Source organism: Ursus americanus, chromosome 21 (genome assembly GCF_024610735.1).
Source record: "Ursus americanus isolate L20-20 chromosome 21, mUrsAme1.1.p, whole genome shotgun sequence".
NCBI lineage: Eukaryota > Metazoa > Chordata > Mammalia > Carnivora > Ursidae > Ursus > Ursus americanus.
The window spans coordinates 5,820,012-5,846,339 of NC_142147.1; the positions used below are offsets into that span (position 1 = coordinate 5,820,012).

Genomic DNA, 26,328 nt, shown 5'->3' on the forward strand with positions numbered 1-26,328 from the left:
AAGAACCCCCCAGACTCAAGGTCCCTTCTATCATGAACAACATAGCAGACGCCATTTTGGAAGAGGACATAATCCCCTTTGAGAATCACACCTGGAACCACAACTAGGCTTTTTTCCTGTCCTGTCTCATCACTTGACACTCTCCTGAAACCGGAAGGCATCCCGCTCACCAGCAACAGAACTATAAAAATGTTCAGAAGCAGGCATTTAGGAGCTAGATCTTTTAATGCCTAATGATTACATGAAACATGACAGACAGACACAAAAGCTGTTAACAAGTCGAAGGTAAAGGAGCCTTTTTAATCTCTTTTGTGATGTGAAAGGTGGGAAATCTCTTGCTTTTGGTTAAACCTTTAGGGTGCACATTTCCCTCCACAAAAGGTACATCACACTTTATTCGCACACACTTTAGATGTTGGGATTCGTAGTTTTCCCGCCATTTGTGGGCACTTGAGTGTTGGTATCTTGTGCTAAACTCCGGATCGCAGGTGAAAGGTAACGGCGATTGTAGAGGCGTCCTTCCTGCAGCTCCCGAATTGGAGATACTCTCCCCTTCAGATTCGCATTTTCCGCTGTGTGTTGAACAACTGGCTTCAGTATTTTCCGTGAAGGATGTAAGAACTTCCACAAGATGGCTAAAGTTCATCTTTCGTTACTCAAATTTATGGCTTTTGCTTTAGTAAACAATTTGTGAAGTTTTCTTACTGACCTCAAAGATGAAAGACCGTAGAATACAGCAATTAGCATTATGCTGGTAATAATGCCTAAAAAACAGTTCCATTCTCTTCTCACAGCATACTGCCAAATAAATGTTCGACTAAAAAATGTTTAAACGAGGCCTAACGTCCATCTGTACTTCAATGAAGGCATACAATATATGGCAGTTTAAGGCTGGCTTAGCTATTATTGATTATCTGGCTCTTCAGTTCTACCCCTGCAGCCAGACTGATCAAAAAGCAACGACCCTAGACTGTACTAAGACGTTGCCTTCCCTAGATAACTGACTTCTCTCTGCATTTTGCATCTGTTTTAAATTCTGAGGAAATGTTCTATATAAAGATCCTCTTTCTTTAGTTGAAGAGAAAACTAGCCTCTGCAGATAAGTTTGGGTCTCTACTGTGAAAAACAAAAACCATTTCATTGGTTTTAGCAGCCAGAAAGTTTAGAACCAAAATTGTTTAGAACCAAAATTGTTGTCCAAGCTTTCCTTGCTAAGTGGCGTTGCTTGAAGCTATGTGATTCTGTGCTGTTTTAATGTTAAATGTCTTCTTTAAAGGCTCTATTTTGTAGGCCTCTTCATGCCCTTTTAAAAGAAAATAGGATACAAATTTCAAAAATATAGCTACAAGTGAGTATAGTTCATGGAGCTAAGCGTACTGTATTAGTTTCTACTATCACGTAGGTGGTAAAGATGGACTTAACAGCTGTTTTTATAATGGATATAATCTTACATAGCAAATATGCTAGTTTTCCTTCATGATCGTGAACAATGAGATCACAGTTATATTAAATATTTACTATGCTGTTCAAATCTTGGCTGGCTACTAACTACTAGAATGCCTATTCACCATAGCTCCTGAAAGAATTTCTATCTAATCTGGCTCTGGCTCATTAGTTCAATGAATACTACATTCATTAAGTCTTTCTCCCTTCCCAAATTGTATTTCTAAAACAGGAAATTATGCTGACTTTTAAAAATGTTAAATCATGAATATACTATCTACGGGGTTTCCTATCTCCTGGATAGTATATACTTTTAAAAAATAAAAAAGGTGATATAAGAAACATTCTGAAGGGGTATTTTATATGTACCATATTTAAAGTTCCCAGTTTTCACTAATCCGAGAAAACCCACACATGGGAGATCTTAAAAAAAAAAATCAATGAAATTCAGCGAAACTTCAATTTCTCACTTGAGAATTTAGTACAAAAAATATCAAAATGAGGATTCACCTCTTTTAAATGGCATGTCTGTGTTAGTTATAATTTGATAAGTGGATTCCTTTCCATATATACCTTAAGATCCAAAATCTCAGTGCAATAACATGATTGAAGAATCATGTAACAATGTATATTTTAATATATGATTTGTGTAGTGATTTAAAATAAATAACACACGAGTGAAAAGTTTATCATAAACTAAATGCAGTAACAAAAAGAAACAAAAGCTTATGTACACATTACCAAGGTCTTTACAATAAGTTACAACATGTGGTCCCATCACAGCATACTTGTATGCAAAGCCACTGGTGCGAACACTGAAAGAAATCTCTCATGTAGGTCTTTAATCTCGATTTAATAAAGTTTGTACAGTATCAAATAATATCAAAAGTCTAAAAAAACACAATAAATTTTTATATCATGTTTATAAATTATTGTTTATATACCATAAAAAAAAACATAAGGTCAAAAGCGCAGTTTAAAAAAAAGTGGAAGTTGTTATTCTTGGTAAGAACTAGAAAAATGTATTGTCCCAAGTAAGAAGCAATCTGAGGGCTCTTACAGTTTCTTAGGAATTTCCCTTTAACTCTCATACAACCTTGGCTACCATGTGCCATAACATAAACCCATACAAAGGGAGAAAAATCATCTTCTTTTAAAAGTAACAGGAAACACAAACCTGGTGATGAGAAACACAGCAAAGAAACATAATTACAGGCCTCCCCCGAAATGAATGAAACGACTTTGCACACAGGAATGAATGGGCCACCACTGCATGTGACCAAATTTGGGAAATTTCAAAGAATTTGTAGAAGTTTTCATCTTTTTCAAGGTTTTAGTCACAACTGGCAAGGGTGCATACATCCTAGGATTATGAAATCTTCTAGTATAAGACAAAATATGATAAAGGTGATAAAGGTGATAACTCATATCATCTACTATTCACAAAAAATAAAGACTAAGGATCTAGTAATTAAAAGGCAGCAGTGAAGAAGAAACAGATGGGTGAAGCAGAACTCTGGTCTTTGCTGGCACTTAGCGCAGTAACGAGTTATATTTTGACAAATTCTAGAACAAATGCCTGTATTGAAATATGTGTGGTACATTAACCATTTATATTTATGTAAGAAACCAAAACGGTAAAATCGTGGACTTATAAAACAAATTAAATTTAGAGAAAAGAAAAACAAAAGGAACATAGAGACAAATCTTATTTTTCAACTGACTGTGGGATCAATCCAGAGCAGTATTCCTGTTGCCGAGCCTAACGGGCAGCCTGAGCCTGGCTCAGCACCACCGTGCGCCTCTCCAAATGCCATTTCGCTGGTACTCTGTGTGTGTGACACCGCGCAGCAGTGACTTATTCTGTTCACGGACTAGAGTAGGTCCCTCGGTTGGTTTAACACATAGGCTGCCTGAGACAATGAAAGCCTCGCCGTTACAGGGGGTTAGTGGGAACGAAGTCGTCCTAGTCTTGACAGGAGAAAAGGGTTGGCTGCTGAAGAGTACGGGTGCTCCGTGGGCTGCATACGTACACACTGAATAATTAAAGTCCCCTTAGTAGAAGATTAAAAATCGATGGATATGGATGCTTGTGCAGAATCTTCTCGTCCCCGGACGTAAATTTCACAAGGGATCTCCTCCATTACTCTGTCTTCTAGGGCCTGTTCAGGGCACTCATGTGCCTGTTTGAAAGTGTAGCTACTCTTTTTGAAGGTGCTGTTAAATGTTTTCATGGGCTGTGGTTGTGCAAAATCGTTGCGGAAAGGCAGCTCCATGGAACTCAGGTTGGTCCTGCTCTGTTTGACGCTGGACGCCTGCGAGCCACAGTGGTGGTCGTGGATGCACCGCGAGGCCGTGGAGGAGCGCCGCATCTTCTGGTAGTTGTCCAGTTCTTCCGACAAGTCCGCTAGGTCTGCGGAGATCTCTTTGTCCCTCAGGGAGAACAGCTCGTAATGAGGAGGATCAAACACTTCCTGAAATCCAGTTTTATTAAATGCGGTTTTGCAAGCCATGACCTTTTTTCGAGGCTGTTTCACTTGTACTAAAATAGAAATAATGAGAAGGACCAAGACAATCCCTGATGTGATGCCGATAATTGTTCCATGGGTTTTAGTGACTTGTTCAAATAGTCCTGCTTTCTTCTTTTCTGCAGAAAGAGAAACAACAAGGCTTTCAAAATTCGCTAACGAGTCCTGTCGCACATTGGGAGGTATTTTTAGGTAAAGCAGAACACGTGAGTCAAATACACTACAGATGATACCATTTAAAATTAGGTTTTGAAACAAATAAAACAATCCCATTATGATCTCCAGTTAAACTAACCAATCACAAGATAGTCAGATTACATAAAAGAAAAAGGACTTGGTTCTTTACTCAGAAGGTACACGAAAGCACACAATTTGCAAATCAAATTAAAAACACGAATCTGGGGGTGCCTGGGTGGCTCAGTCAGTTAAGCGTCTGATTTCAGCTCAGGTCATGATCTCAGGGTCCAGAGATCGAGCCCCTGGACGAGCTCCCTGCTCAGCAGGGAGTCTGCTTCTCCCTCTCCCTTTGCCCCTCCCCTCAATTGTGCTCTCTCTCCCCCAAATAAATAAAGTCTTAAAAAAATAATAAAATAAAAAAATAAAAACATGAATATAGAGAAAATGCCAGAAGAAATACTCTTGTTCTATCAAGTTAGCTTTCTGTTCCGTGGTGTGTTTGGCCAACTGCCGTGTGTAAGTGTAACCACAGTATTTCTACCGACCGCCACCAGCAAGAGAGGACTAAAGGCACCAGGCTAAGCCACTGAGGTGCAGCCTCACGAGCTACCATCCGAATGATTACCTGAGAACACTTCCTGTCAAGTACTTCAGACAGCCCTATCAGATCACGCTAACTGTTCACAGTAAGACGTGGACTGACTCTTGGAGAATAGAAGGCAGGCAAACTTCAAGGCTGAGACAGTGATGTGATAATGTCTGTAGATACTCAGCAATTACCACAAGTCGTGTTTACCTTAGACCTGCACTAGAAATACAGTGCAGGACACTGTGTAAATAATGCATTATTTTCTGAGTCATTCGTATTGTAAAGATACCTTATTCTCAGAATAATTTAATATTATGGTGGACTTTTGAACTTAAGATAAAAAACATAGGTCGTTAAAAAAAAGAATGCTTTCATTGAGAATAAGTATTTTTCTTTGCTTTTACCACATACCAGAGGTGTATGATGCATTTAAAAGAACATTTATATTCTATGTTTCCATTTCGGCCAAAGCAGCTATGCTGAGCGCAGTTACAGAAAAGGTCATTTTCAGGGTTTCTTAATGAAGGGCAACGGCCACTTTCCTGTCAAGAAGGCTGGCCTTCGCCGGCGCACTCACCTTTGCAGTGATTCTCATCCCACGGGTACGCGCAGTTCTGGACACCGTTACAGACTAAAGAACTATTGATGCACATGTTGCTGTGGCAAAAGAAAGTGCTGCCCGTGCAGGGAGCTGCAGGAAAGAAGAAGAGTTTGTCGCTAAGAACGCATCCCGGTTTGTTGGTGCTTCTGAGTGTTCACGACACTCTGCACTACAGAAACCATAAGACACGAGCTGGAACTCTGACATGGTCTGACCTAAGACTTCTAACTCAGGCTGGGTGCCACACGTCATGCTCTGCGTAAGGAGAACACGAGCACATTTACCACGCTGCTTACGGAACTTGTACGTAGCCTGGTGAATTTTTTCAAAACGTTAAAAGAAGTTGTCAGTGAGGATGTGGAGACACTGGAACGCTCGGCACGCTGCTGGGGGAAATGTAAAATGGTACAGTTGCTGTGGTGAACGGGACTCACACCGATTACCATCGGCTCCAGCTGTTCCACTCCCAGGGGCTCGAACGCACAGCCCGCCAGCGATCATGGCGGTGTTATTCACAAAGCACAGAGCAGCAGTATCCCACCGAGAGGTGGAAACAACCTAAATCAATGTCTGTGGGTGGATGAATGGATAACCGCAATGTGGTATATACATATCTAATGGAATATTATTCACGCTTACAATTCATTAGGAAATTCTGGCAAATGCCACAACATGGATGAATCTTGAAGACAACATGCTCAAAAGAAACCAGACACGAAAGCACAAATATTGTATGATTCCAGGTATATGAAGTACTTGGAGCAGTCAATTCATTGAGAGAAAAAGAGAGAATCAGCTACGAGGACCCAGTGGGAGAGGGGAGTGGAGATGATTAAAAAGTTCTGGAGATGGATAGTGGTGATGGGTGCACAAAGACAGGAATGTACCTAATGCCACTGAACTATGCACTTAAAAATGGTTAAAATGGCAAATTTTATGTTATGTAGATTTTACCAGGAAAAAAAATCACTCTTTGGAATTTCAAACTTAAAATTTTTTTAAATGATAAAGATATATGTAATATATACCACGTAACTTTTTATTTTGTGTAAACCGTTCTTTCAGCCTGAAGTGTCTCCTCCTTTCCCTTCCTGGTGACCACCGACTCATCTTTCAGATCATTCACAATTCCGCCCTCTCCGTGAAGATTCCCTCAGTTCTCCTAGGTAGCTAGTATGACTCCCGTGTCCCTGTCATACTCCAGATGTGCTTCTATGTGACACTTTTCCTCGTATATGTAAACACTTGTTACACTAGATTATGACTCGGTGTGTTTACTTCGGTTAAGAAATAAAGTCCGCGACTGGAGACAAAAATACCAACATAGTAAAAATGTGTACTTCAGTGTAAAGACACACACACAAGATCTGAAAGTCAGGACGCATGACGGCTTTTCTCTCACATTGACAGAAGCCCCTAAAAATCAACTAATCACTGTGACTTCCAAAAATATAATCAAGCAAAATGTATTTCCTGTCTAAAAAAATTCTACATTTAAGGTATATGTCTTGTCAAGGAAGGAACACTGAATCCCCCTCTCTATTATACTACAGACCTCAGATACTTTTTGTATTTTCTTTTTAAAAGTCTCTTTTCAAGATGAAAAGAAATATGTAAAATTTTACAGGACTAATAATAACTGGATTTCTTCCCCTAAATAATATCTTTTTAAAAACAAATATACAATGAACCTTATCAAAACAATGAATTTAGTATTTCTTTCCCTCTAAAGAGCAGGCTCTCTCTTTAGGTCACAATCACAGTAAGCTCTGGAGTACTTAAACACATTGTCCAACTGCACCAGCAGTAACGAAACTGACAGCTTGGTAAACACACACAAACAACAGATGGTTTGGTATCCACCTGCCCGACCCCTTCGTCTATTTCTCAAGGTGGCTCTGAAGATGGGCTGTAAAAATAGGTATTTATTGGGACCCCAGAAAACCCTAAAACATAATGTGATATTTATCCAATATTTACTAGACTTACAATGTAGGTCAACAGACAACCTCCACAACAACACTGATCATCAGGGAAATGCAAATCAAAACCACAGTGAGATACCACCTCACACTTGTCAGAATGGCCATCATCGAAAGGACAAGAAATAAGTGTCAGTGGAGATGTGGAAAAAAGGGACCCCTTGTGCACTGCTGGTGGGAATGCAAACTGGTGCAGGTACTGTGGAAAACAGTATGGAGGTTCCTCAAAAAATTAATAGAATTACCTTATAATCCAGCAATTCCACTCTTGCCTATTTATCTCAAGAAAATGAAAACACTAATTCAAAAAGATGTCTGCACCCCTATGTTCATTGCAGCATTATTTACCATAGCCAAGATATGGCAGCGACCTCAGTGTCCATAAATGGATGAATGAATAAAGATGTGGTACATGTATAAAATGGAGTATTACTGAGCCATAAAAAGGAGTGAAATCTTCCCATTTGTGACAACATGGATAAGTCAGAGAAAGACGAATACCTACGATTTCACTTACATGTGGATTCTAACAAAACAGAACAAATGCACAAACAAAAGACTCACAGGTACAGAGAACACACTGATGGGTGCTGGAGGACAGGGCGTGGGGAGACAGGACAAAGTAGGGGAGAGGGACGAAGAGGAACAGTCTTCCAGTTACAAAATAAATAAGCCATGGGATGTAATGTACAGCATAGGGAATATTGTCGGTAATACTGTAACAACTTTGTGTAGTGACAGATGGAACCTAGACTCATTGTGGTGATCATTTCCTAATGTATGTAAATATCAAATCACTGAAACTAATACCGTATTCAATGAATGTCAATTATTCTTCAATTAAAACAAACAAAAAATAACATCCAAAATTGCTTTGCTATTAGAGAACAAATATAATCTCTCTTTAAGGCAGAATCCCCAAAAGGCAACAGTCACCCAAGTTCAGCAGGCTAATAATCTACGGTTAATCACTATGAGCCAGGATTTGTGCACCCCTTCTCCATAAGCTGAAATTGAGTTTAAGTGTGAGTTTTATCTATATACAATTAACTATTCTCTGCACAAAACTTTAAGGCTTGCTTATTTGCTGAGTACTTACCCACTCCTGTTCAAGTATAATAACCCCTGGGTGACTCTCATGACTCAAGAATCTAAAATAAAATAGCTAAGAATAGTGAGTAACTTGGGAAACAGTGCTATGAAACAGAGAGCAGAAACAACAATGGACAAGTAATTAATACAAATTGTTTCTGTTATTAGTTAGCCTGTCTACTTTAAGATTTTAACTAACTCCCTGGGTCTCTGCTTCCTCTTTCTAAACGAATGAGATGGACTATAGCGTATTTCAGACTTCTGGTTCTAAAATCAATGAGACTAGGGCACCTGGGAGGCTCAGTCGGTAAAGCATCTGCCTTCAGCTCGGGTTGTGATCCCAGGTCCTGGGATTGAGCCCCGAGTCGGGCTCCCTGCTTAGCGGGGAGCCTGCTTCTCCCTCTCCCCCTGCCCCTCCCCACCGTTTGTGTTCTCTCTCTCTAATAAATAAAATCTTAAAAACAAAAAAACAAGAATAAAATCAATGAGACTATGAACTTAGTGGTCTCAATCATGTTGATACTTCTATTCTCAGAAGAATCATGTATATAACCAGTAAGTAATTTACTCAGAGACTGAATCCATCACATGGTATTATTTAACCATTAAGTAAGTATCTCATGATTCTTGATAAATATGCCGTTAGGCTGAGGACAGAAAAGCCAATGAAAATATATGGTGGTATTTTATTTCAGTACCAAATTAGCTGGTGTGCCTACCTCAGCTGTGTCATATCGATCATAAAATTATATTACATCCAGGTGTGCACTTTAACATGACAAATGGCCTAGAGAACACAGCATTTTTGAATACTTACTTCCAAAAACTGGAGTTTTCCATTTTGTTTATGCATCATACCACAATCCTATGACATACTATATCGTATTACCTACTGATCTCTAATTTTACCAGTCTTCTCCAGTTCACAAATGAGGAGACAGCTATTTTACAGAAGCTATTTTCAAGGCGGGCTGAGTGAGGTGTTAAGCAGCACTGCGGCTTCTAGGTATTCTGACTTTGAGTCCAACTACGATTAGCTCTTCAAGTTTGTCCACAGAACATTGTGTGACACAGAACATTTGATGTTTCTTTATAATCCTCAAAAGGGGAGAAAAAGACAGGTTTTCTGGTCAGTGTTTCTCATTGATTGAACAGTGAGTAGAAAACATCCTCAGGGGGCGCCTGGGTGGCACAGCGGTTAAGTGTCTGCCTTCGGCTCAGGGCGTGATCCCAGCGTTATGGGATCGAGCCCCACATCAGGCTCCTCCGCTATGAGCCTGCTTCTTCCTCTCCCACTCCCCCTGCTTGTGTTCCCTCTCTCGCTGGCTGTCTCTATCTCTGTCAAATAAATAAATAAAATCTTAAAAAAAAAAAAAACATCCTCAGGTTTTATTAAAGAATTCTTTACAGCTGCTCCCCACATTATTTAAAGCAATTAGAAAGCAGTGCTGACATCATCAGATATTGTTTTGTAGAAATGTATTATACTCATAATTACACATGTATTAAGCTCTGTGGATTTTCAGTGGACAAGTATTGCTGTTTATAAAGAGAATCGAAGTATCAGTTACTGACATGGGATGTTAATGACATGCTTCGATTAAAAACTATAAAAAATGGCTGAATTACTGGAATTTATAAGTAAGGGACAAAGAGAATAGCAAAAATAGTGCCAGTTACAAACCGTTTTCCACTTATAGCCTGAGGACTTCCTACTTTCCCCCTTTACTCACTGCTGGGTCATGGCTTGAGGAAGAAGAAGGGTTAGGATATCAGTTCCCCTCCCCTTCTCCTGAGATGTGACAGTGATGCTGAGAGATGTCTGTCCTTCAACTAGGCCTGCAGGAGCCCCCGTAGGCAGTATGTCACTGAGAATCACATTATGGATTTATTCTAACAAAAATAACTTCTGCTGCTTTCACAGTTGTAGTCCTAGAAATTATTTTCCTAAAACCATATCCCGTCTTAAAGAGTGAGATATGTGTTAGTATTCAGTGCTTGGGAAGTGCTAGTCTGTATCATTCATTTTAGCCAAGTTATATTATTTTAGGCATATCTGTAATCTACAATGGGTAAGTATAAAGTGACTATCTCATGCAGAATTAGTCCATCCATATAAACCTTTTCTAAAATATTGATGGTTTTCATGAATGGATTCATAATAATTACACATCATTTTAGTTTTATAGAAAAACAAAGGAGTTTAGCAGTTTGAATTAATGATGAGCATATACAAATGTACCGTCTGGAGTTCTCTAATGTGCTTATGAGATTTCCAAACTGGGACTTTTGTTTTATAAAAACTTACAAAATCCTTTATTTGGTCACATACATATGACTTTTTTTTTTTTTTGAACAGGGTTTCTTGTTCTTCATGGATAACAAAGCTAAATTTAGGATATGGAGCTAAGTCTTATATTTAGTGATTATTGTGAAGACATCACTTGAGGGAGGCATTTCACCTGTTTTCTTATCAGATTTGTACTGATAGAGAAATCATTAGTGTATCTAGAGAAATACCTTAACTAAAACACATTAGAGAAGAATTTTGCATTTAAGATATATATCAGTGCTGCCTAAAAATAAATATAATGTGAGCCCAAATGTGACCAAGTAGCCACATTATAAAGATCTTTAAAAAGAAACAGGTGGAATTAATTTTACTAATAGCGTATTCAACCCAATATATCTGTGCAGAAAAGAGTTATTATTACTATGGCAGAACTGAGGCCGCTACCTTTAGAAGGGTTTGTGAGCAAGGTTGGCCCTTAGTTTTGGCAACTGGGAACTTGGACTTCCCTCCATTCCCTGACCGATAAGGCTCATGGTGCCTAGAGTTGGTGTGAACAACGTCATTTTATGCCGAACACCTTCTTTCCTTCTTTGAGTCCACGATTTTGGTACAGGAAAGGCAGAAAGTGAGACCTATGAGACCAGTTCCCAATAAAAACCTTGGGTGCTTCTCTGGACCAAAACATTGTCCACGTTACTGCATTTTTTGTTGCTCAAGAAATACACATGCTCGGTGCGCCCTTCAGGGGAGGGAGCGAGCGCTGGGGAGCCTGTGAGTACTTCTCTGCGAGGACTCAGACAGTAATTCTCCGTTGACCCCATACCCTTTCACTGTCAGAAATCTCAGCCGTAGTATTCAAATACATGCAGAGTCCTGTGAGTCCTTCTAGCAAATCACCTGACATGTGGGTGGTGTTGGGGAGCCCTGAACAATACCCCAAACGTTCTCACTTAACACCTATAAAATATTATTCATGAGATATTTTACATTATTTCATACCAAGTCTTTGAAATCCAGGATATGCCTTTATAATTATAGCACATTTCAGTTGCGATGGGCCACATTATGAGTGTCCAACAGCCACACGGGGCTGCTGGGCACTACTGGAAAGCACAGGTGTAAGACGCTGGGAATAAATAAACCGAGGAGAAAGGAAAACGGCCGAAAGGCTTTCTTGCTAACTGAAAATATATCTTTGTATCAAGCACTGCTTTGTAGTTATTTGAAAGAGTGAAGCAGCCATTACATTGCTGTTTTTTTCAAGTGTGAAAAGTTGATAAAATTTTTTTTGGAAACAGCTTATATGCATCCGTAGTGCAACAAGCAGCAGCCACACAGTTTACTCCCGGTAAATATCACTGCTGAGCTCCTGACATTTCCAGCTACTTGAGAAACTCACTAAATCCAAAATAACTCAATACTTATTCTTCTTATCTCTCCAATTTTCATTTCCAAGTCAGTCGGACTGAAACTGTAGGTATCCTTGACTCATTCTGCTACTTTTCCGTCTGGCCAGCCACCAACTCTTGTTGATTCTACTTCCACAACTTTCCCTCTGTCACTGCTCTGGTTCAGACCATCTTGGTCTAGAGGCCCCTGACTGTGGAAGCTGGCCTCCCTCCTACGCAAGCCTCCACACTCCAACTGACGCACGGCTCTGATTATGTCATTGTGTAGCATGAAACCCTTCAAAACCCCCAATGCCTGTAGTATGAACTCTAATTTTAGCCTTTAATTTTTAATTTTTCTTTAAGATTTTATTTATTTGAGAGAGAGAGCACAAACAGGGTAGAGGGTGAGGGACAAGCAGACTCCCAGCTGAGCAGGGAGCCCGATGCCGAGCTTGATCTCAGGACTCCAGGATCATGACCTGAGCTGAAGGCAGATGCCCAACCAACTGAGCCACCCAGGCGCCCCATAATTATAGCCTTTAATTTAAAGGTCTTCTAACTCTAGTTTTAATCTCTCTTTCTTGATGCATTTTTCTCTCTTCTTTCTTCCACTATTTTCTGTGATCCAGACATGCCCGGGCTCTGTGTGCTTTGTCATTCGTAGCTTCTGTTTGGAACAACAACCTCAATTATTCAACATTTCTATCTCCTAAAATCCACCTGCCCTCAGGGATAAACTCAAAGGCCCTCCTTTCAAGGACTACTTGCTCCATAATCGTTGCTGTCTGCTAGAAGTAACCTGGATATTTAACCAGGAAGCACTTCATTTTCTGTCTCGGTCTTTGTCATAGTCATTCCTGCAACTGTCCCATTTGCATGTATGTTACCTCACCTAAAAGACTATAAGAAGATCCTTTAGAGCTGGGACTGTTCCATCCATTTCTGTACTTCATACCAAACACAGTATCTTGTATGATAAATGTTAAATAAATGAACGGAAGACAGGTAGGAAGGCTGATCAGCTAAATCGGCTTCCTGACCCAAATAGCCAGCTGGCAATTCGAGTCTTTCAAAATTATAGATAGAAGAGTTCAGCTATAATAAAGCTTGTGTGGGTCACATACGATCATGATCTTGCCATAGAATCCATGGAATAATAATATAATATCTTGAAATTATACATGAAGGGAAAAATTACTAATTCCTAAATTTCTCAAGAAAAATATCTGATAGTATCTTATTCTTACACTTTTATATTTACAAATTTTGATTGGCAAAAATATATATAGTTAACCATTTTACTGTATTCACCAGTCAGGATATAAAAGTGAAAATATTTCCTTCTCTTAGAGGACAATACAGAACATCTACCACTTATTTTAAAATACATGTGATATGAACATATACAGTCAACTACACTGGGGCAGTTTGGATGAGTCTCTAAATGGTAATTTTCTTCATACAGAGGTGACTGTGAGGAAAGGGACTAGTCAGAGAGACTAATCAGCACTATCCAAACGTAGATTAAAGTTAAACCAAGCCATTCAAAACCAAGCCAAAAACATGACAGTATTTTTGTTAGTTTTTTTTTTTTAAATCAAAGCTAATGTAATACGATTTGTACTTATGACAAGCAAAATCAACAAAATAATTATTAGGAAGTACAGACAAGTCACTTGGACTTTTACAGGAGACAGAAAGGCAACAGAACCAGTTTTTCCTGAGATTTGTTCATGTGAATTATCAGGAGTTTAAGAGAAGAATCCTAAAATGCTCTCCTCTGAGTTTTTCTACTTTTAAGCTGGGTCAGTATCTATACATGAGCTACCCCGTTCTTTAATATGAAAAGGTTCTCACATGCTCACAAAATAGTAAAAATGACTTTTAAAGATGTAACCAACTCATAAAAAGACAAAACCCCACTATGGCCACAAAGAAAATACCTAAAGAATATACATAAAAGGAAATTCAAATGTGTTGCTACAAGAAGTCAATTAACCACAGAAGAAGATTGTAATGAAGAAAATGAGGGACAAAAAGCTTTAAGAGATTTAGAAAACAAACAGCAAAACAGAAGTCCTTCCTTCTTAGTAATTACCGTAAATGTAAATGAGTTAAACCTTTCATTTAAAAAGCAGAGACTGGCAGAACAGATAATACCCCCCCCCAAAGATCCAACTATATACTGTTCTACAAAAGACTCACTTTAGACCTAAAGACATAAGTTGGTTGAAAGTGAAAAAATGGAGAAAGATATTCCATGCAAACAGTTACCAAAAGACAGCTGGGGTGGCCATACAAATATCAACAAAAATAGACTTTAAATCAACACTGTTGCAAGTGACAAAGGGGGACACTGTATGTTGGTAAAAGGGATTCATCCAGAAGATACAATTATAAAAAAATATAAACCAAAAACTAGAGTCCTAAAATACAAGAAGCAAACACTATCAGAATTCAAGGTAGAATTCAGATATTCTACAGTAATTGGTTGGAGACTTCACTCTCCCACTTTCAATAATGGGTAGAACAACTACACAGAAGATTAATAAGCAAATAAAAGAATAACACTATAAACCAATTGGACCTAATAGAAATATACAGAAAATTCCACCCAACAACAGCAAAATACAAATTTTTTTCAAGTGTATATGGAACTTTCTCCAGGATGGACTGCATGTTACGCCACATACACACAGAAATCTTTAAAGACTGACATCATACAAAGTATCTTTTCCAATCACACCGAAATAAAACTAGAAATTACAGAATGAAAACTGGAAAATTCATAAGTATGTGGAAATTAAACTACATACTCTTAACCCACCAACTGGTCAAAGAAGAAATCACAAGGGAAATTAGAGAATACCTTGAGATAAATGAAAATGAAAACACAACACAGCAAAGCTTTATGAGAAGCAGTGAAAGCAGTGCAAAGAAGGAATTTTATAGCTATAAATAACTACGTAAAAAAAGGAGAAAGATCTCAAATCAGTAACTTAACCTTTTTAAAGAAGGAGGAAAAAAGGATAAACTAAACTTGGAGTTCTATGCCTTTGTCAGAAACACTGAAATAATAGAGAAGAGAGATAGAGAATGGAAAAATCAGAGAAAAGAAAAAAAACAAAACAAAAAAAAGGTTCTTTGAAGAGGTCAACAAAATTGGCAAGCCTTTCGTTCCAATGACTAAGGTAAAAAGAGAGAAATAGGAAAAGATTCAAATTAGTAAAATCAGAAATTCAAGTGGAGACATTATTGCAGAAGTTACAGGCATAAAAGGGACTAAAAGAATTCTACAAACAATTCTATACCAACAAACTGCAGGTCTAGATGAAATAAACAAATTCCTAGAAACATACGTTCTACCAAAACCGACTAAAACTAAATAGAAAATTTGAACAGGTCTCTAACTAGCAAGGAGACTAAATCAGTAATCAAACTATCTCCCAACAAAGAAATTTCCTGGCCTGGATGGCTTCACTGGGGAATTCTACCAAACGTTTATAGAATGTCAACTCTCAAGCTCTTTCAAAAAGTTGGAGAGGAAGGGTCACTTCTTATTCATTCTACGGACCAGCATACCCCTGATATCAAAGCCAGACAAAGATACAAGAAAATAAAACTACAGACCAATACCCCTTATGCATATCGATGCAAAATTCCTCAACAAAATGCTAGCAGTGAATTCAGCAACATATTAAAAGGATTATACACCATGACCAAGTGGGACTTATTCCTGAAACATAAAAATGGTTCTACGAAAATCAATGTAATACACCACATTAACAGAATGAAGAGGAAAAAAGGACATAATCATTTCAATTGAATCCGAAAAAGCATATGATAAAATTCGACATCCTTCCATGATGAAAACACTTAATAAATTAGGACAAGAAGAAAATTTCCTCAACATGATAAAGACCATCTATGAAAACCACACAGCTAACACCTACTCTAGGGTGAAAGGCTGAAAGCTTGGCTCCTATGATCAGAAACAAGACAAGGGCGTCTCCTTTAGCAATACGGTACTGGAAGCCCTAGCAAGAGCAGTTAGGCGAGAAAAGGAAAGAAAAAAATAGAGTAGCAGCCAATATTGGAAAATTACTTGTTTGCAGACAATATGATCTTGTATGTAGAAAACCTTAACAAGATCAGAAACACACACACACACACACACACAGTTAATAAACTAGTTCGGCAAGTTGCGGGATACAAACACAGCATACAACAGTCAGGTGCATTTCTACACACCAGCAATGTGTACTTGTAGACTTGTATAGTAAAAAGTACAAAACACTCGTGAAAAAAATTAAAGACAAGTAAATGGGAAGACGCTGTGGGTTCATGGGCAGGAGGGCTTACGGCTTGTCAAGATGACACCGCTCAAAAGCAGTCCACAGGTTCAGGGGGGGTTCCTACAAAAACCCCAGAAGTGTCTTTAGCAGTCTTCTGTAAGAGAAGAAAAGGGCTTCTTGGCACTATGGCTGGTTTTAGGGCTGGACCAGGGAGAACACAGTTGAACCTGGGCCATCTTGTGGTGATAGAAAGCAAGAAAGTGATTCAAAAAAAAAAAAAAAGGACCCATCAAAAGTTAAGGGACAACTCGAAGGAGCTCCCAATGGCCAAAGCTGGGACTCTGAGTAACAAAATAATGTTAGTATTACAATAACTACAGGTTATATATAATTATACATATAATAATGGTGAAAAATGAAAAGCCATAAACTCATACTGATATAAATCATTGAATAGATGGATGAGGGGAAAAATAACTCTTCCTTACAGTAGAATTACAACTAGTAAGTGCAGAAGGAATGATGGAAACAGAAAACCACCGTTAGGTAAACACTACAATAATACCTATTACAGGCACAAACCATTAACAGATGCTAAAATTAGTGAGCAAAAGCATATTTGCACAGTCTCAACGAGAATGATTAACTAGAAATGAAAACATCAGGAACTTTAGAGTGGAGAAACGTGCCAGAGAGCACCTCAAGGAAGGGACCCCAGTTAACAGGAGACAAACCCACATTACCCACCCCTGCCTCAATGGTGTGATCACTTCTGTGGTGCTGACAGAAACACATAACCTCCAAAGAATCCATGAGAAAACACCGGACAAACTCGAATTGACATTCTACTGAATAAACAGCCAGGGCTCTTCCACTATGTTAAGGTCACTGAAGACTGAGGAGCTGTCACAGACTGAGGTGACTAAAGGACAGATGGCAAGTAAACGTGGGATCCTGCAGCAGAAAAGCACGTTAATAGGAAAGCTAGTGACATGTGGAAAAGGTCTATATATTGGTCGATAATACTGCATCAGTGTTAATTTTCAGTTTTACCACATTATTAGGGGCGCCTGCGTGAAGGACATATGAAAACTCTGCACTATTTTTATAACTTTAGAGAAGCTTAAAATTATTTAAAAATAAAAAATTGGAAGAACGAAAACACAGCCTACCTAAATTTTGGTAGATTCATAATTACATACCACGCTGAATTAATACTACTGGCAATTATTTTTAATTTTGAGAGTCTTGAAAGGAGTCTCCACTTCTGCATTCGCTATCTTTATAGTAAGGCAGTGTTGCAATTTATATATGAACACGGTTTTTCACCCAGGACAGTTACTTCCTTGAGAACAGCGACTAAGACTTAGTTATTTCTGCATTCTCGTTGACTTGCGGTCTTTGTCGAAACGAAAGGCTCAGTAACTGAATTCTGAATGAATAAAAATTATGTGAAAGGGGGCGCCTGGGTGGCACAGCGGTTGGGCGTCTGCCTTCGGCTCAGGGCGTGATCCCGGCGTTCTGGGATCGAGCCCCACATCGGGCTCCTCCGCTAGGAGCCTGCTTCTTCCTCTCCCACTCCCCCTGCTTGTGTTCCCTCTCTCGCTGGCTGTCTCTATCTCTGTCGAATAAATAAATTAAATCTTAAAAAAAAAAATTATGTGGAAGATCTCGAGGCTACAGGATTTACTTACGCTCCACAAAGGAAGTGAAGAGCATTCTGAACCTGCTCAGCCGGCTCCCTTCGTCTGCCCACATTCGGATCACCCCCACCCCTGTTTTCAGCGTCACGTCATTGGCCACAGTGCTGCAGAACTTGGCCTTCAGGTTTTCGATGGAGCTGCTCCCGTCGTACACCGCAACGAAGTTCCTCTTGCACTCGTTTGAGTGCTCCATCTGATACTCCAGGAACCTCAAGTAAATCTGCAACAGGAAAACAAGGAAAACACTGCTTGTGAAGAGGTTACTGTGAGCGCTGTAGTTCTCCTGTCCGGTCGACACGGTGGACTGAATTATGACAGCTGCCAGGAACACAGCCGCTAAAAGGCTGGTGCCTACGGGGTTCAAAGACCCAAGACGGATGGTCTCCTTCTTTGGTTGTCTTAATGGAACCAAGCATTACGGAACCTAAGTTCGTGTTTTGTCTATAAAGAAACTTTTTGCTCCGTGAGGCTATTGGCTCTCTTACATAGTTTTCTTTCTTTCTTTTTCTTTCTTTCTTTTTCTCTTTCTTTCTTTCTTTTCCTTTTTCTCCTTCCTTCCTTCCTTCCTTCCTTCCTTCCTTCCTTCCTTCCTTCCTTCCTTCCTTCCTTCCCTTCCCTTCCTTTCCTTTCCTTTCCTTTCTTTTAAGGCATTTATTTTATATATTTAAATGGCTATAATAGGGGCGCCTGGGTGGCACAGTCGTTAAGCGTCTGCCTTCGGCTCAGGGCGTGATCCCGGTGATCTGGGATCGAGCCCCACATCAGGCTCCTCTGCTAGGAGCCTGCTTCTTCCTCTCCCACTCCCCCTGTTTGTGTTCCCTCTCTCGCTGGCTGTCTCTGTCAAATACATAAATAAAATCTTAAAAAAAAAAATAAATGGCTATAATAGAAAAAACTTACCCATTATTCAATATTTAATTCACATCAGGTTTTGCAATAATTATAGATTCCACATGTAATGTGCACATGCCGATTAAATGGTTTTCATTATTTCTTATACAATAGATTTGCTCTTTAATCTACTGATCATGTTAAAAGGAGAAGAGTTCAGATCAGCCACTCTTACATAGTTTTCTTATTATGAAAGCAACCTCATGGCACTGACAAATTGGGAAAATGAAAGAATCACTCATGGCAATTGTTGTGATTTTCCTCAGTTTTTCCCTCACATTTTAAAAATCTAAGTTTAATTTAAGATACATACACCCTGTAACACATCGAAACCACTTTTATCCATACTCTTCAAAACCATAAAGGTTCCCATGATGTCCTGTCATTTCTGTACCCCCCATTCTATATTGCACATTTAAGTGGTTTTAAGACTTCACCCCATAAATAACAATTTCTACATTTTCAGGCAGGGAGATAAAAACTCAGTATCAGAACAAGCACTATTTTATTTAGCATCCTCTTTCTTGAAATTTTATGGGCAGCTTACTACCTGGCACTAAGTTCTTAAACTATGCTTGGCCCACTTTTGTTTGAAGATTTTTAGCTTGTAGGCTTAGGAAGACTGTGAGCATTAATGTTGAGGTTGTGGGCTTAGAAACACACTGCATTTCTCTAGAAGAACAGGCAGGGAGAGAATTAAGGCTCAGATGGGCGAGAGTCTGCCCCAGGTGACTCAGGGTGAGGATCTGACCTACGTTGACCTGATTCTAACATTTGTGTTCTTTCCACTCCCTGGGACGCCTTTCCTGCACGCACGCACGCACAGTTCACTTTTCGCTCTAGTGGGTCCTATGTGACTCTATAATGAAAATTTTAGTGAGTAGAGAATAAAGATTTCCTTTGTCATTAAAGACACGTGAGGATTCATTCTAGCTTCTATTTCTGAGGTAGCAGTGTGAGGCCACCTCCACCTCTCTATTTAAAGATTTTATTTTTAAGTAATCTCTACGCCCAACATGGGCTTGAACTCACAGCCCCAGGATCAAGTGTCACAAGGCTCTATGACCGAGCCAGCCAGGCACCCCCCTGCCTTTTAATTTAAAAGACTTCATATAACAAAAATATAATGTCAGGTATCTCTTCCCACTAAAATACCTTGATGGCATAAAACTAAGGGCAAACAACTAAAAAATATACCGCAAAGGGATAAATTTTGACCAGGTAACTTTAGCTTATTTGAAATGACCAATTTGTTTCTTACTTCCATGAGAATGACCATTTCAAAACTTCACAAATGTATTACGTAGACACAATTTTAGTTACCTTACATATATCGTTAGTTCTCATTAATTTCTCCACTGTTTACATAACCAAAACATTCTGCCCATGGTTTTGTGGTGGTGAGCAAGTATCACCAATACTGTAATTGTCTGTCTTCTCTATTATACGGAGAGGCCTTCCAACGCGAGAATCAGGTGCTAATTATATCTAGTGTAATTCTTGCTCATGGCAAGTAATGAATATATGACCAGGTTTATAAAGCTATGAACTTGGTAGATCTAAATATAAGAAAACAAGAAGCCTGAAGTATATACTCTCTTTTTTTTAATCCGAAGAAACATGGTACTATCCAAGGCCATAGTAAATGCTCTTTAAAGATACTAAAGTCCAAACATTTAAGTCACATGACAATGACATTCTTTTCTATTGTGGATGCAGCTAAATATTGATATAGTTTAGTTCGACTAATTTTCAGAAATTATTTCTAACAAGGGGCGCCTGGGTGGCTTAGCTGGCGAAGCATCTGACTTTGGCTCAGGTCAAGATCCCAGGGACCTGGGATCGAGCCCCGCATCAAGTCCAGCCCCCTGCTCAGTGGGGAGTCTGCTTCCCACTCTCCCTCTGCCCCTTCCCCTGCTGTCAAAATAAATAAAAAACCTTAAAAAAGTATTTCTAACAAACAAAACTGACAAATTGAAATCGGGGGGTGGGGTGGGCACAAACTACTCTTCTCACCCAAACTGCGTGACAACAGATCTGCTAAAGGCTCCTGGCCACTTGTCCCACTCCTACACCCTCCCCAGGGATGTCTAGTGAGTTACCTTGATGGTGGGGAGTCTGGTCTCTTTTTCCTTCCCTCTTTCCCTGGACCAGTGAGTGGGAAGCAGTGACCTGAATAAGTGGGTTTCCTCTGCAGATGCAACTTTCCTTGGGCTGGATTGGTCCAGGCTAGACTGAGGTGGGAGGGGGAACTGGTGGGTAGGGAAGTAGCAAGTCTAATACAACTCTGTCACTAAGCTGCTTCCTCTAGCCTTTGTTCTAATAAAGGAGCTATTTTGAATCTCCACATTCTCCACGTGGAGGGGAAAAGGGATGCTGTCTATTGGAACCCCTGAAACCCCTCCCCCTGCCGAATGCAATGAGATCCTCAGAAAGCAACTATGGATATATCTTGGAGGTATTGCATGTTCGGTTCCAGACCACAAGAAAGTGAATACTGCAATAAAGTGAGTCAAAGGAATTTTCTGGTTTCCCAGTGCATATAAAAGTTAGCTTGTACTCTAGTCTATTAGGCAATAGCATTGTCTAAAAAAAAACCGTACATTACTTACATAAAAAATTTTTATTGTTAAAAAAAATGTTAACCAGCACCGAAGCTTTCAGCAAATCATAATCTTTCTGTTGGTGGGGGGTCTTGCCTTGATGTGATGGCTGCTGACCGATCAGGGTGGAGGCTGCTGAAGGCTGGGGTTGCTGCGACAATTTCTCCAAAAACAATTGACGTTTGCTGCATCAATTGACTCTTCTTTCACAAAAAATTTCTCTGCAGCATGTGATGCTGTTGGTAGCATTTTACTCACAGAACTTCTATTTTTTTCATTTAAATTCAATTAATTAACATACATTATTTGTTTCAGGGGTACAGGTCTGTGATTCATCAGTCTTACATAACACCCAGTGGTCATTACAACACATACCCTCCCCAATGTCCATCACCCAGTTACGCCATTCCCCCACCCCCCTCCCTTCCAGCAACCCTCAGTTTGTATCCTAAGATTAAGAATCTCTTACGGTTTGTCTCCCTGATTCCATCTTGTTTCATTTTTTTCTCTCTGCCCCTATGAACCTCTGCCTTGTTTCTTAAATTTCACATCAGTGAGATCATATGATCATTGCTTTTCTCTGACTTATTTCACTCAGCATAATACCCTCTAGCTCCATCCATGTTGTTGCAAATGGCAAGACTGCAATTTTTTGATGGCTGAGTAGTATTCCATTGTGTGTGTGTGTGTGTGTGTGTGTGTGTGTGTGTGTGTGTGTATCCCAGTAGAACTTCTTTTAAAATGGAGTCAGTCCTCTTAAACCCTGCTGCTGCTGCTTTATCAGCTAAGTTCATGTGATATCCTGAACCCTTTGTGGTCGTTTCAACAGTCTTCCCACCGTCCCCACCAGGAGTACCTTCCATCTGAAGAAGTCACCTCCTTGCTCATCAAAAGGAGCAACTCTCATGTGATGGAATGAGCCCTGGGCATTACGTAAGACTGATGAATCACTGACCTGTACCTCTGTAGCCAATAATACAGTATATGTTAACTGAATTCAAAGAAAAAAAAATAAATTCATCCTAACTCCAAATAAAAAGGAGCAAGTCCTCATCAGTTCAAGTTTGATCATGAGATCGCAGCGCTTCAGTCCCGTCTCCAGGCTCTACTTCTGATGCTAGTTCTCTTGCTGTTTCCACATCTGCAGATACTTCCTCCACTGAGGACTTGAATCTTTAATCTGTAAAACGGGCGGTATCTGTCAAGCACAATAAGGGGAGGTATGCCTGTACAGCGTTCCAGATCAACGGGACACACAGGATAACTGGCACTGCAACGGACCCCTGACATTAGATCCCTGTCTTATGCCAGACAGAAAATCAATTCTTAAATGTAAAAACTAACGCACGCAGATAAAAATATAGAAGAGTAGTTCGATGACCTTTGGTTAGGAAGGTTTATTAAAAACAAACACAGAAGGCAAAGTATAAAACCGTAAAGATAATCAATTTCACTACATAAGTTTGACTTCGAGAACCAGCCAAGTTGAAACACAGTATGGCTTCTCTTATTACAACTAAAAACTGAGGATACAATATGAAAAGCAACTACACGAGGATTCTGGAAAGTAAAAGGTGGCCATGGGTGGGAAGTCAAACTTGAATGACCCATAAAGAGGGTGAGGTTCAGTTTTTTTCCTTGTCTCCTGGGCTGATAGTCACAGAACTCACAGCAAAAACAGACAGGAACTCAGAGAAAGCGCTCCAGCCAGAAGACTGAGAGAGGGGCCCTTCCCAACTGACAAGTGGGGTGAGGCCAGGATTTCTGGCTTGTTTTTCCCAGTCTCGCAGCTCTGCCCGAGGTCGGCACCACTCATGGATCTGCATGTACCAGCTCCAGCAGCAACTAACATCCCAAGAGGAATTCCATCTCTTTAACTAGCAGAACTGAGAAAAGGGTACGTCGGGAGAGTATGGAGGGAACCCTCAATATTTTTTCCCCCTCTCTCCCTTAAGTCACTCCAAACTCACAACACATTGGGAGGCAGAAACTGAAGAAACCTTGTCTTTCTGGCCCCCAGAGGAAAGGGGAAAAGGAACCCATGTTGTCTGGACAATGTGAAGGAAGTCTTGGAGAAGAGGGGGCTAAAGAACAAGCACTAATGCTGGCTTACCCCCGAGCTGTGTATTCATGACACAGAACTACAGACACATGACAAAGGCACTGAGAATGAAATTAGAGTACAAGCCACTGTCCAAGTCCCTGCGTGGGGCACGCCCTGCGCAAGCCTGCACAGCGCAGCGAAGACCACGAAGACTCCACAAACACAGGAGCCACCATCCACATAAAGTGACCCCGTACATGCAGTCTGAGTCTAATTGGGTAGGTTGTCTGACAAAAATAAAATGAATAACAAAAATCAACACTTTCCAGGTATTCTTAACAGGACCCAGAGTCTCACAGTGTTAAAATCAAACTGTCTGGAGATAATAAAAAATTCCTCACATATAAAGAACCAGGAAATGTGATTAGTTCTGAAATGAAAAGAGTCAAGAGATCGCAGCCCTAACAGGACTCAGATATTGGAATTGTCGAAGACTTTAAATTTTCTTTTTTTTCTGAGAGAGAGAGATAGAGTGAGCGAGCGCACACATGAGAGAGACTCTTAAGCAGGCTCCAAGTCCAGCATGGAGCCAGACGCAGGGCTCAGTCTCACGACCCTGAGATCATGACCGGAGCCGAGATCATGACCTAAGCCGAAATCAAGAGTTGGGACGCTTAACCGACAGAGTCACCCAGGCGCCCCAGAACTGTCAAAGACTTACTTTAAAGCAATGATATAAATATGCTCTGTGAGGTAAAGGCAAACACCGAAGGAGTAGAAAGATCACAGCAGAGAAATAGAAATTATGAAAAAGAACTAAATGGAAACTTTAGAACTGAAAATAAAAAATATTTGAAATTAAAAAAAAATTCACTGTATGGGCCCAAGACAAGAAAGGGAATGACAGAGGAAAGTCAGTAAACTGGAAGATGACTCAGGAGAAACTATCTGAGATACTGAGAAAAAAGGATTGAGGACAAATGAATAGAGCCTCAGGGACCTGTGGGACAATTTTAAAAGGTTGAATATTTGTGTCACTGAAGTCTCAGAAGAAGTTGCTACAGAAAAAAGTATTTGAAGAAATAATTGCTAAAAATGTCCCAAGTTGGGCGAAAGACAAAAATTTACAGATTCAAAAAGTTCAGCAAACACGAAACAGGATAAAAGCAAACAAAACACAAGGCCTACACACATCAGAATCAAACTACTTGAAATCAGAGATTTAGAGTCTTGAGATCCGACTGAGAAAAATGACGCATTCTGTATAAGCAAATGATATGAATGACTGCGGACTGCTCTTCAGAAACCACCAAAGCCAAAGACAGTGCATCGAAATTTTTGCTGAAAAAAAGAACTTGTGAACATCAGAATTTTATATCCAGCACACATGTTCCTTCAGGAATGGGGGCAAAATAAGTACACACCTGGTGAAGACTTGAAGAGACTTAGAGAATTCGTTGTATACAAGCCTGCTGTAAAAGCAATGCCAAAGGAAATTCTTTAAAGAGAAAGGATACTAGAGTGAATCTTGGAACTTCATGAATGAAGAGAAACAGAAATGGTAAATATCTGGATAAATGGAAACCATCAAAAATAAAAAAAGAAGACCTTACCAACATACTTACAGATCTTACCAACATTAAGAATTAAAAAAAGGGGCGCTGGGCTGGCTCAGTCAGTGGGGTATACAACTCTTGATCTTGGGGTTCTAAGTTTGAGCCCCATGTTGGGAGTAAACAATAATAATAATAATAAAATACAGTGAACAGCTCTATGACCCCAAATCAGATGACTCAGATCAAATGGACAAATTCCTTAAAAGGAACAAACTACCCAAACCCTTCTAACAAGAAATATATAATGGCCATATAATTTTCAAAAATAGTGAATTCATAATTAGAAACCTTACAAAAAAAATCTCCAGGCCTAGATGAATTAATTCACGGGCAAATTATACCAAACATATAAGGAAAAAATTTTGCCAATTCTTCACCTCTTCCAGGAAGATGGTACACTTCCAAACTCAGAAGACTAGCATTACCCTGACACCACCAAAGACATAAGGAAACTACTGATCAATAGTCCTCCTGTGATACTGTGATTTATAATAAATACATATATATGCATTTGGTCTTTGTTTCTGGCTCAGAGCTCCCAAAACCCTTGGAATTTCCTGAGCAATAAGAGCAACGGGAACATCTGTTGTTATATTTAGTCTCTTGTCCTCAGTTCCTGAAAATGTTCCAGCCATAAAGTTGAAATGGGTATCCTGTTAATTATTACAAGCCCCTTTCAATGACAACTGAGTTTATGTTAATGAGGTATCCTTTGGAAATCCCTTAAAGATGGGGGCTGGTTACTAGGGGAAACAACCTTGAGTTGAAGGTTTAAACTTTCAGTTCCACCTTGATTTCTGGGGAGGGGAGAGGAGTGGGGCTGAAGGTTAAATCAAGCACCAATGGCCAATGATTTATTCAACCATGCCTATGTAATAAAGCCTCCATAAAAACTCAAAAGGATAAGATTTGAAGAGCTTCCACATTGGTGAACCAGAATGTTTCCATATGCCATCCCACACTCCATGGGGACAGAAGCTCCTTTGTTCACGACCTCACCTGTGTCTTTTCATCTGACTGTTGAATCTTACCCTTTAATATGCTCTGTAATTAACTGGTAATTTAAGTAAGTGAACTGGT

At 39.6% G+C, this 26,328-nt stretch overlaps 1 protein-coding gene across 1 annotated transcript in view; it reads right to left on the minus strand.

Moving 5' to 3' along the window:
• Positions 1 to 206: 206 nt before the first annotated feature.
• NETO2 (neuropilin and tolloid like 2) overlaps positions 207 to 26,328 on the minus strand; it is a 55,909-nt gene continuing 29,787 nt past the window's right edge. The window contains exons 7-9 of the mRNA XM_087870407.1: positions 18,086 to 18,314; positions 5,315 to 5,428; positions 207 to 4,090 (exon numbers count right to left, since the gene is read on the minus strand). Of these exons, the coding sequence (XP_087726533.1) occupies positions 3,510 to 4,090; positions 5,315 to 5,428; positions 18,086 to 18,314 (924 nt within the window). The 3' untranslated portion in view covers positions 207 to 3,509. The remainder of the gene's footprint in view (positions 4,091 to 5,314; positions 5,429 to 18,085; positions 18,315 to 26,328) is intronic.